Source organism: Chiloscyllium punctatum, chromosome 8 (genome assembly GCF_047496795.1).
Source record: "Chiloscyllium punctatum isolate Juve2018m chromosome 8, sChiPun1.3, whole genome shotgun sequence".
Taxonomy (NCBI): Eukaryota; Metazoa; Chordata; class Chondrichthyes; order Orectolobiformes; family Hemiscylliidae; genus Chiloscyllium; species Chiloscyllium punctatum.
The window spans coordinates 103,182,750-103,195,021 of NC_092746.1; the positions used below are offsets into that span (position 1 = coordinate 103,182,750).

At 38.8% G+C, this 12,272-nt stretch overlaps 1 protein-coding gene across 5 annotated transcripts in view; it reads left to right on the plus strand.

Annotated features, from left to right (window-relative positions):
• The window catches only part of LOC140480791 (disco-interacting protein 2 homolog C), a 619,093-nt gene that overhangs the window by 157,371 nt on the left and 449,450 nt on the right, over positions 1–12,272 (plus strand). For 4 of the 5 annotated variants that reach the window (XM_072576180.1, XM_072576182.1, XM_072576181.1 and 1 more), the window contains exon 2: positions 4,720–4,863. The exons of the other annotated variant lie outside the window; for it this stretch is intronic. In XM_072576180.1, coding sequence (XP_072432281.1) covers positions 4,720–4,863 — 144 coding nt within the window. The remainder of the gene's footprint in view (positions 1–4,719; positions 4,864–12,272) is intronic. 5 annotated transcript variants of the gene reach the window in all.

A 12,272-nucleotide genomic window follows, 5' to 3' on the forward strand; every position in this document is an offset into this window, starting at 1 on the left:
ACCTCTTTAGTTGCCTTTCAGTTTTTTCTAATAATGATCAGTAGTAACAAGCAGCCTTATTAAGAGCTCAAGGTAACCGTATGCATCTGGGGAAGTACAAGAATGGTTCATGCAGTTTAAGTATTCATATTAGGTTTTCTCTATCTAGATGGATGCTCCAGTTAATAAGGGCTTTATGTTTAAGAAACTGTAGTTGGGAAAACAAAGTTAGGAAAATGAAGTTTCATGGCTGTACAAATTGATGAATAATATCAATATTATTGAGCCATATCAAAACATACATGCAAGTATTTCATTAATACAAAGAGCCCACCAGCCAACTCGTCTAATACTTGGGTTTTAAGATAGACAACAAACTGAAACTGGGGACAGGATAGCTTGTGGATCTTTGGCTCTCTAGTTCTGTCCAAGATCTTCGTTGGGCATTGCTGTCCATTTGCCATGTAAGGGTTTATTGACATAAGCTTGCTAGCCTATGTAAATGTTTTGGTGCATTAATTGATCAGCAGAAGTTAAGGCGGCACAGTGGTTCAGTCGTTAGCACTGCTGCCTCACAGCACCAGGGTCCCAGGTTCAATTCCAGCCTCTGGTGACTCTGTGTGGAGTTTGCACATTCTCCCTGTGTCTAAGTGGGTTTCCTCCGGGTGCTCCGGTTTCCTCCTACAGTCCAAAGATGTGCAGGTTAGGTGAATTGGCCATGCTAAATTGCCCATAGTGCTAGGTGCATTAGTCAGAGGGAAATGGGTCTGAGTGGGTTACTCTTCGGAAGGTTGGTGTGGACTGGTTGGGCTGAAGGGCCTGTTTCCACACTGTAGGCAATCTAATCTAATCTAATCATGTTTCACTTAAAATATTTTAAGTGCTTTTTTGGATTGTTAGGTTCACATACACTCTGAAATGGCAGGTTTTAGTCGCAATTTACAAAAAATACAAATTTAAAGCTGAAAACATGGCAAACTTGAAGCAGTTAGAGAAGTTGATGTTTTGAATAAGATGTCTTGGCACATCTAAGAATACATTCGCCACATTTTGATAGAGGGTTACTATCTTTAATTTTTAACTTCTCTTGACTTTTTTTTGCAGCCATAATTAGGTTTTGAATTATAGTTTAATTATTTTCCATTGTTGATTTAAAAAAAATATCCTTCAAATGAGCTCAGTGCCCTCAAGAAGCTCTCTGAAGTTAATGTGGGTGCTATTATTGCTTGGATGAACGCTTGGAGAATGAAGAGCAGGTGAGATGGGGAGGGGCTGCTCACAACAGGCAATAGCCAATAAATGGGGTGTACAATGCTGGAGTGGCTTTCTTGTAACCATCTCAAATGCACTTCCTCATGCAAGTTATGCTAAAACATTTCTGAATTCTGAAACAAAGCCCACTGCCTATTTCCTTTGTCAGTCCCTGTGAAAGTCACCCTCTGATAGCTAAATCCTTTGTCGCTTGACCAGCTAAATCAGTAGTCATTATACTGAGTTACTCTTGGCGATGGCCAAGAGTACATTCTGTGGTACCTTCTGTGACCTTGCTTCAAAAGTGATGTTCAGCATTAAAGAGTACTGGTTCATCAGCTGAGGGAGGGTGGTCGATGTGTAACCATCAGGAGGTTACCTTGCCTAAATTGACATTATGCCATGAGACATTGTGAACTCTGCAAATCACGTGGAGGACTCCTAAGGTCACTCCATCCTCGATGTATACTACTGAGCCACTGTGATGATGTTGGAAAGCAGTGATGCAGAGGCAGCGTAGACTTTTCTAAAAACAGAAGGAAAATTATGCTTGACAAATCTGTTGGAATGTTTTGAATTTGTAGCTGATAAGGGAGAACTGGAGAATGTGGTTTACTTGGATTTTCAGAAGGCATTTGATAAGATCCCACTTAAGTGATCAGCATATAAGATCAAAACACTTGGGAATTGGGGCATGTGTACAAACATGGATAGTGAACTGGCTGGCAGACAGGAAACAAAGAGTAGGAATAAACAAGTCATGAAGTCATACAGCATGGAAACAGACTCTTTGATTCAATCAGACATTCCGAACGTAATCCCAAACTAAACTGGTCATGCCTGCCTGCTCCTGGCCCATATCCCTCCAAATCTTTCCTATTCATATACTTATCTAAGTGTCTTTTAAATGTTGTAAGTGAGCCATTTCTGAGTGTCAGCCAGTGACCTGTGAGGTACTACAGAGATCAGTGCTTGGATCCTATTCACAATATATGTTCATGATTTATGATGATAATGAGGGAAATAAATGTAAGATCTTCAAATTTGCAGATAGCACAATTTGTAAACTATGAAGAGGCTGCGGGGATGCTTCACTGTGATTTGGGCAAGTTGAGTGGGCAGATGAAGTCTATTGCGGACAAGTAAGATTGTCCAATTTGGTAGCAAAAAGAGGAAGGTGGATTATTATCTGAATGACAATATATTGTGGAAAGGGAGAGGTGCATTGAACTTGTGTGTCCCTGTACACCAGTGGCTGAAGCATGCAGGCATAACAAGTGGTGAAGGATGTATGTTGGCCTTCATAGTGAGAGGATTCAAGTACAGAAGCAGGGATATCTTGCTGCAGTTGTATAGGCCTTGATGAGGTCACACCTTGGTGTGCAATTTGGTCTCCCTATCTGAGGAAGGATGCTCTTGCAATAGAGGGAGTGCAAAGATGGTTTACTAAACTAATTCCTGTGATAGCAAGACTGAAGAACAGTTGAATCAGTTAGGATTATATTCACTGGAGTTTAGAAGGTTGAGGGGTAATCTCATAATAGCTTAAAAAATTCTAGCAGGACCAGACAAGATAAATGCAGGACGAATGTTCCCAATGATCGGGTAATCCAGAACCGGGTCACGGTCTAAGGAACAAAAGCAGAAATTGCTGGAAAAGCTAAGCAGCTCTGGCAGCATCAATGTTTGGATCCACTGACCCTTGCTCAGAACCCTCAGACCTCTCAGTCTAAGGATATAGGGTAGGCTATTTAGACTGAGATAACCCAAAGAGTGAAATTCTTTACCACTGAAGGTGGTTGATGGCAAAAATTGAATGTTTCCAAGAAGGAATTAGATTATAATTCTTTAGGCTAAAATGATCAAAGTTTATGGAGCAAAAACATGGTACGGAATGGGAAGATCAGCCGTGATCTTGTTGAATGATAGAGAGGGCTCATCAGGCTGAAGGAACTATTCCTGTTCTTATTTTGTGTGTTTTTATATTGAATTGTGGAGTAGATGTGATGATAGTTCATAAGATATAGGAGCAGAATTAGGCCATTCAGCCCATTGAGTTTGCTCTGCCAATCGACAACAGCTGATATGTTCCTCACCCCCATTTTCCTGCAATCTCCTCATAACCCTTCAACCCATTAACAATTAAAAATCTGACTAACTCCTTAAATTTACTCACTGTGCCAGCATCAACTGCACTTTAGGGTAGCGAATTCCACAGATTCACGATTCTTTGGGAGAAGTTGTTTCTCCTCGCCTCTGTTTTAAATTTGCTACCCCTTATTCTAAGACTATGACCTCTGATCCTAGAATGCCCCACAAGAGGAAGTATCTGCTCCATACCTATTTTATCCACACCTTTCATCATCTTGAATACCTCAGTTTCATCTCCCCTCATTCTTTTAAATTCCAGCGAGTATAGGCCTAAGCTGGTCAATCTCTGTTCATACGACAAACCTCTCATCTCTGGGATCAATCTAGTGAACCTCCTCTGAACTGTCCCCAATGCTGTTACATCTTTCCTTCACACAATACTTCAAGTGCAGTCTCACCAATTTCTTGTATAGTTGCAATAACTCTTATTTACTTGTATATTCTATTCCTTTAGCTATAAAAGCCAACATCCCTGTTCCTTTCTTTATTATCTGCTATACCTGCACGCTAGTTTTCTATGGCTCAAGAACAAGGACACCCAAATTTCTCTGCATTGGAGCACCCTGAAGTCTCTTTCCCATTGAGATAATAGGTCGCCTTCCCATTTGTTCAACCAAAATGCATACCCTCACACTAATGATCCCTATGGTCTACTCCTGCTTCTTATTTCCTATTTTGTATATGATGATCTATCTTGCCAGTAGGATTTTGGCTGAAAAGTATGATTCTGTAAGGATGAATGCTTGATTGTTAAATTGAGCAACTGCCTTCCCAATTTTGGTACAAGTCCCTGGATGTACATGAGCAAGACTTTGAAAGGTTCACTGAGCTGGCTGTGCCGTTGTTCAAATCCAAAGTTGAGGTTGCTGAATGATGCTTGTACATTGTCTGCTTGCATAGCTTTTAGTTTGACATTTCCTGTGATGTAATACTGAGAAAAGCTTTTTTTCTTTAATCTAAATAAATAACTTGAAAAGTTGGACACTTGACTTTGAAGCTTAAAAATGGACACTATCTAAATGAAATGTAACAACATGGAACATTAAACTGGAATTATGTGTAATGTTGATATTGTTTAATGTATACCTGAAAAAGTTGACAGTGTGAAAAGTCTTGAAGTTCAGTTAGATCTTTAGACTAGAGTAATAGCATTATGTCATAGAGAGCTGTGGTTAGCAAGTCCCTATGCATCACTTCCTTGTTTGGAACTTGGGTGTCAAACTTGGATATGCAAATCTTTGAAGTTGTTATTTCTTTCATCCTGTGCGATTGAATGCATTTACTATTAAAACAATAATTGGAAGAAATGGTTGCAATAGAACTTTATGTCTACCACAGGAAGTGATGCAAAGGAATTTCCTAGGCACGTCTGCGAAGAAGCAAGGCACAATGGCATCGCCCTGTTATCCAAATATCCAAGTGAGCTGCACGCAATTACTGACAACACCTTTGTTCAACTAGATACAAAATCTAAATATAATGGTGAGTAACTCTTCAGCGTATCCAGAATTAGATGTAGGGAGGAATTGTCCTTCAGTGCTGTTTCTGTGTTCTTGATTTGATTTTTGTTTCTTTATGGTTTGTTTGCATATGCTTGTACGCTTGCTGTTTGCTATATACATTGTGTTGTCCTCATTTTGTAGTAGATTCTGTGTAACACCAGCACAAGCATTAGTCTTTGAGTCCATTCTCTGTCATCACGTTCTCAAGAGTTCAAAGTGCTTCATCTCCAAAAAGCATGCTATGTCTTGATGTTGTGTAATAGTAATGTGAAACTAAACCCGAGACAACACTTGTCGTTATTTTAATCAACTTGTTTGGACATGCTGTGAGACACCTCCCAGGACTTGAGCCTGGACCTTCTGGCTCAGAGGTAGGGACCACACCATTGCATCATAACACCTATTAGTTAACACGCATATGCTGTGTCAAAATGAAAGCAGTTAACAATAATATACTTATTAAGAATAATTGGGACTTTATTATACCTTATTAAAGTTTATCAATTATTAACTGGTTGAAAGAGTGCATTATTGTAGCACTGTTAAGTGATATATACAATATTATGATTCTAATACTTAAGTACTGCAACAGGCATTTTTCAACCGTGGGAAGGAGGCAGAAGATGAGAAATTACAGGGTGATTAGCCTGGCTGGTTAACTCCTTTATCTAACTAGCTCATCAGCTCCTCAAAGAATTCTAACAGATTTTTCAGGCATGACATCCCCTTGACAAAGCTGTGCTGAGTCAGTCCTATTTTACCATGCATTTCTAAGTACTCCTGCAATCTCAGCCTTAATGATGAACTCTTAAAATCTTACCAATGACCAAGGTCAGGCTAACTGTCCTATAGTTTCTTGTCTTCTGTCTCCTTATCTTCTTGAACAGGGGTGCTACATCAGCCATTTTCTAGTCCTCTGGATCATCCCTAACTCTAATGATTCCTGAAAAATCACTACCTCCACTATCTCCTCCAGAACTGTGAGGTATAGTCCATCTGATCCAGGTGATATATCCACACTAAGATCTTTCAGCTTGCCCAGTGCCCCCTCTTTGGTGATGCCCATGACACTTACCTCTGCCCCCTGACCCTCTGGAGGTTCTAGAATGCTGCTGGTATCTTCCACTGTGAAAACTGATGCAAATTACCTATTCAGTTCCTCTGCCATTTCTTTGTTCCCATTGCTATTTCCCCAACCTCATTTGGATCCAATGTCCACTCTTTTAGTTATCTTAAAAATAACTCTTGGAATCTTCTTTTATATTATAAGCTAGCTTACCTTGTATTTCATCATCTCCTCCCTTATTGTGTTTTAAGTACCCTCTGCTGGTTTTTAAAGGCTTCTGAATCATCTGGCTTCCCACTAATTTTCAAAACATTGTATACTTTTTAACTTTTATGCTGTCCCTGACTTTCCTTACCAGCCAGAAACTAAAGCTGCCACTTTGAAACTTCACAGCAGCAGTGGTGAAATGAAATCTGGATTGAAGACTGTTCTCAATAATGGTGACCATGAAATTGTTGTCACTTCTGGTTCCTGAATGTCCTTTGGGGGAATTACTTGGTGCAACTTTTGTGTATGGCTTCTGATCCACAGCACTGTGGTTGACGTTTAATTACTCTTCAAAATGTTCATCTTCCCTGTGATGGCTGTGCATTATGAAAGGATTAAAAAGAAACTTGAGTGTTAATTTTAATGGATTCAGATTCTAGCTCAGACAGCTGAATGATTAGAGGTTTGTGCTTATTCAATTCCTTTGACTATAGTGAGAAAGTCAACATAGTTGGGCCTGTGAACTAGGGAGGGTAGCAATCAGAAATAAAAAGAGAAAATGCAGAGTTAACATTTCAAAGTCAATATGATTCCCTATGCTTTCACATGGGAGCAGAAATCAGTTGAGTTCCTTATGGAATGCGTGTTTGTAATCTTTGTGTAAGGATATGTTTGGCTCAGTTCAGGCGCTATTGGGTTCAGTAACCTGTTCGCATTCATTCATTATTGTGGTTGAAACATGAAAGCCATTTGTGACAATATTCTGACAGTAGCAATTTTGGGAAAAGATGAAAGAGCACTCGAATTTTCTTAACACTGACAGCCTGAAGTTGGCAAAACACATGATAATTTCTGTGATAGCCATCTCAATAACGATTACAGATTTGTCACAGAATGGAGCTGCAAAGAATGGAGCTCGGGATAAATGAATAATAGACTGTTCTGTTGTCAAACATGTGATTGGAGAGTTGCCATGGACAACTTTCAGACCAAACTGTTGGTCAAGTGATGATTTACTTAAGTAAGTAACACTGTGGTGGTCTAGCCCATCAATTAGCAGGAATAAGATGCTAGACTGCCTTTCAGATAGATCTAAAACATCATATGGCACTATTTGAAAAAGAGCAGGGAAGGTTTTCTGGTGTCCTGGCCTATATTTACTTCTCAGGGAGCCCAAAGCAGAGGATTATCTAGAGATATGCCTGATGAATGTTTATAATTCCTGATGAAGGGCTTTTGCCCGAAATGTCTATTTTCCTGCTCCTTGGATGCTGCCTGACCTGCTGCGCTTTTCCAGCACCACTCTGATCTAGACCTTGCTGTGTGCTGATTTGTCTACATGGCAACAGTTATCAAACCAGAAAAATGCGTCAGTGGTTCTGAGGAGTTTTGTGATGCTCTAAGGGTGTGACAGGTGTTAGAGAAACGGCAAATTCTTTTCCTTTGAGTGGCAGATGCTCTGTCATTTCATGGTTCATTTTTATAAATTGAAGCATCTGTCCAGCACTAGTTGAGTGTGTTTTGTAACTTGGTGGCATCTGAAGATGATGAATAACCATTGGTGTATTTATTTTAGCTTGAGGGCTATGCTTATGTCTCTTGGTACATCAGTTAGAGACTGAACAGTACTTTATTGAATATGTGGAATTTTGTACAGATTTCCCTGCCAGTAATGAAATAGTGGTATCAAAGCTCAGTTGTCAGCAACAGTGACAATGAGTAAGAATACCATTCCACTTTCTCTGCCTCTTCAATTGGAAGCATCAAATGTTATATTAATGCTTGGAAATATTATTCCTACATTTGAGCGGCCTTTAAATGTTCCTGCATGTGAAACAACAACATTAGATGATTTGTCAGGTAGAATTTTCATCCTATGATAGGAGTCTTGTGTCGGTGACAATCTTAATCACTTTGCTGTTGTAGGGCATATGGTTTGAAGCAAGTGAGGTGGGTTATGTTAAGCGGTTATGTTCAAGCATCAGTGAACTAGAAGTGACACAGTTATTTCTACTTAGTGTAACATGGGAATCAGAGGCCGGCACCACCAATTGTGACAATTATAACGTTGTGACTTCTTCATGTCTGCATGGTATATGATCTCCTCAGAACTTATCAAGGCAGCTATACATCCCTGTTTTATCATTCAGTGAAAGAAACTGGCCAAGTCTTTTTAAGCTCTTGGCTTCTTTAGTTACGACTTGACTTAAAGTTAATTATTGTACCCCATGAGACATTCAGTGTGGTTACTTAATATTATCTCATTTATGAAAACAACATCTGTTTGTTTTCAATATATCATATATATGTCTTTTCGAAAATTTTCTCTAACACAACTTTTGTATAGCATTTTGCACATTCTTTGCATTTTGGAAGAAGCAACAAGATAAGTGTGTACTGAATGAATGGTAAGACACTAGGAAGCTCAGGAACAGAGGGATCTTGAGCTGTTCATTAAGAACGCAGTAGAGTAGTCAAGAAGGCATGCTGGATGCTTGCCTTTATCGGTTGTGGCTTAGATTATGAGAGCAGGGAAATTATGTTGGAGATGAACAAAACTTTGGTTAGGCCACAGCTGGAGTACTGAATGCCATTCTTGTCACCTCTTTTCTAGAAAGGAGGATTGTACTGGAGGAGATGCACAGGATATTCACAAGGATTTTGCCTGGGGTGGAGTGTTTTAATTATGAAAAGACCTGGATAGGCTTTTTCAAATAAAGAAGGCTGAGGCAGCACCTGATTGAGGTGTGTGATGATGCTGCTCCTTTAACAAGGTTATGCTTTCCTTGGATTTTTTTTTCAGAGTGGTTGTAAAAGAGACAGACTCTGAAAAGTCTGGGTTGCAAGATTTCAGGATCAGTTTGATTATAGCTGACAGAAACTGCTTCAGGCAAGAGGCCTTCAAGTTAAAAAAAAACTTTCACAATGAAAGGGGAGTGGCCAGTTCTCCCAGCTCAGCTTTTCTCTGGTTTGGTTTTTAGCAGTAGAATTGTCAAAAGCTGTTGGACCCAAAGATCAGCAGGTCCAGGCTGATCCTCCTTTCTCTCTGGCTTTTCTCATGTAAGACCTTGTTTGATTTTACCTTTTGTGCCAAGGAGTGTTTATGGGGATTGTTGCAAGTATTGGGAAAAGCATCGGTAACTTGGGATGATTTGTTGGGTTTTTGGGTAGGTTAAGTTATTCGGTGTTCTGTTCTCCTTTGTGTTTCATTCGATAATTTTGTAAATAAATTCCGTTTTGTTTAAAACTAAGTTGTTTGACCAGCTGGATCCTTCTTGGAATACCTGTGTTACACTTGCTTAAAACAACTGGCAAAGTTAGGGTCTGGACCACTTTCTTGAAATGTTTTGGGGGGGGTTTGGCCTGGTCCATAACAAGTGCATAGATGGATAGGAAGCAGCTGTTCCCTTGAGTTGAAGGGTCAACATGGAGGGAGCATAATTTTAAGTTGAAAGGCAGGACAATTAGAGGGAATTTGAGGAAGGATCTTTCACCTAGAGGGGAATGGGAATATGGAATACACTACTTGTGAGGGTAGCTGAGGTGAGAAGTCTCACAACTTTTTAAAAACTATGCTGATGAGCACGTGAAATGTCATAACATTTGGGACAATTGGCCGTGTGCTGGGAAGTGGAATTGTTGTAAAAAGGTTGGTTATAGACTCAATGGACTTTTGTGCTATCTGACTGTCTAACCCTTTGCATAATATTTTGCTCTTGAAATTAGGCCCAACTCAGCTGTGCAAAACTTTAACGCATGGGCAGAAGTTATGCATTGTTAAATTGAAGGCTGGTGAAAGGTATTGAAGAATGTGATTGTCGTTATGCTAAAATAAGCTGGTTTTAAGTAGTCACTCTTAATATTTAGACACATTGCCATGAAATGACATTCCAACTTCATTCTGTTTGTAATTCACATCATATGTGAATTGAATGGCTCATGAACTTTGCTCATTCTTTTACCATCCATTCATCAAATTTTTTGCTATTCAAGTCTTTTGCTTCTTTGCTTGTTTGTGTTCTTTCATTTTTAGGCAATTACTTTCCAGAAGATTTTTAAGATCCAGGAATTAAAATACAATAGTCGAGGGCACAATACCAAAGCTTGCTGACAAGAGATGGCCAGTAATGAACAGAATTGTGCAATATTGCACAGCAGCAAAGTCGTGAAGGGCGCTTTCATTGTTGATGTAGTTGATTGCAAAAAGCATATAGGTTGGAAGTACTGATGACCAGAATCGTTTCAGAGCTGAAGGATGAGTGGGGCTGGTTAGTTATAATGTTAGATTGGAAAGGCTATGATTGCTTATCTTGGATCAAAGGAATTAGAGGGGAAATTTGATATATCTATACAACAGTGTGGCAAGCTCAGATTAGGTAAACTTGAGGAAACACTTCCCATTGGATGATGTACAAGGATGAGAGGACACAGAATTACGATTTTGAGAAAGAGAGCTCTAGCAGACTGTGAGGAATAACAAGTATTAATGGCCGGGAACCTGCTGCCTGTGAGGGTGGTGAAAATGGAAACAATCAGTGATTTCAAAAGGAACATGGATGGGCATTTGAAGGAAATAAACTTCCTACAGGGATTGTATGGGATTGCTCACTAGGGAATCAACAAGGGTTTGATGGCTGACTGCTTCTTGTGTTGTAAATGGCAATTTGTAACTCTGTGACAAAATCTTACTGTGACAAAGTCTTGAGAGATGTAGGAAAGTGTTGATGTGCACATAAACCAACAATTAAACACTTACAGGTCACTTGTAAGTAGAGATTCCATGAAAAAGAATGTTAACTTTTTACCTTGAGACACAAACTATTAAAGTAAGGAGGTGATCTTGAATTTGTATAAAATCTTTGGTTGCAGTTGACTGCACATAATTTTGACAGCTCATTATGGAAAGTGTATAAAAGGAACTGAAAACATATGAGTTTGCTGCTACCAGAGACTGATGGCTTATGGTTCTGGTGAAAACTCTGGGATGTAAAGCTATTTTCATTGGAACTGAGAAAGTTAAGGGCATTGCATTGGAGAGACAATGAAGGATTATGACAAGAAAATAGTGATGAGGCTCATTTAGATCGCTCAGTTAATGCCCGCACTCATTTGACAAAATAGCAAGAGTTAAATTTTAAAGATCTTCACAGAATTGAATTTTAGAATTGAATTGAATTCACAGAATTTATTGAAATACTCTGGGCAGTTTTGGATGGCCTTTTATAGGATAGACGTTGAAGTTATCCATGTCAGATTGACAATTAAGGGAACAATGAATATGTGACTGAGGCAAAGGTCATTGCATATTTTCAAGTCAAATTGACAAATATTTGAAGCAACTGATGATGTAGTGCAAGGAAGAGGATTGTTGTAGGTCATAGAGTCAACAGGACTGGCCCAATGGGCTGAATGCCTATTTTATCTAATTCTGTCAGAAATATCTTGGTTATATTGGTCAACAGTTAACTAAAAAGGAAATTGCAATGTGGTCTTGAAGCTCTTCCCACTTTTAAGAACTGAGGTGGTTCTCGATAATTTCTTAGAAATTTTTGAACAATTTTTAACCCATAGGATTAATAGCTTAGTGATTTATTTTACGACATACTATTCTGAAGCAAGGTTATGAAATAGATTATAGAGAATTAAAACAGAATGCTGAAGAAAGATTCTTCCATTCAATCACTTCATCTTTCTGAGGCCCCTTTCAAAATTCGCAAAAATGTTTATTTTGCATTTTGCTCCTATCTTGGCTCTAGATCTTTATCTCTTTAACCACCGAAACATAAATTACATTTCTTTTTCTTTTTTAATGTTCATGGCAAGTCTCTATATTACATACATGTATAAAATTAGCAGCTGAAGAGGGAAGTATTTAGTTATTTGTTTGTATAAGCTTCTGTGGTTGATACCTGTCATGTTAAGAAAATATAGCCACACATTCAGATTAACATTACTAGTTGCTTGAACCATAAGCACACTGATACATGTTGTTATTCTTCTGGTTAAAATTCCATATTTTAAAAATTATTTTATTTCTTGGCTTAGCAATTAATGATGCATTTTAACCATAACAAGGGAGATTCTATATGCTAATTATCACAGTTTACCATTCTTGG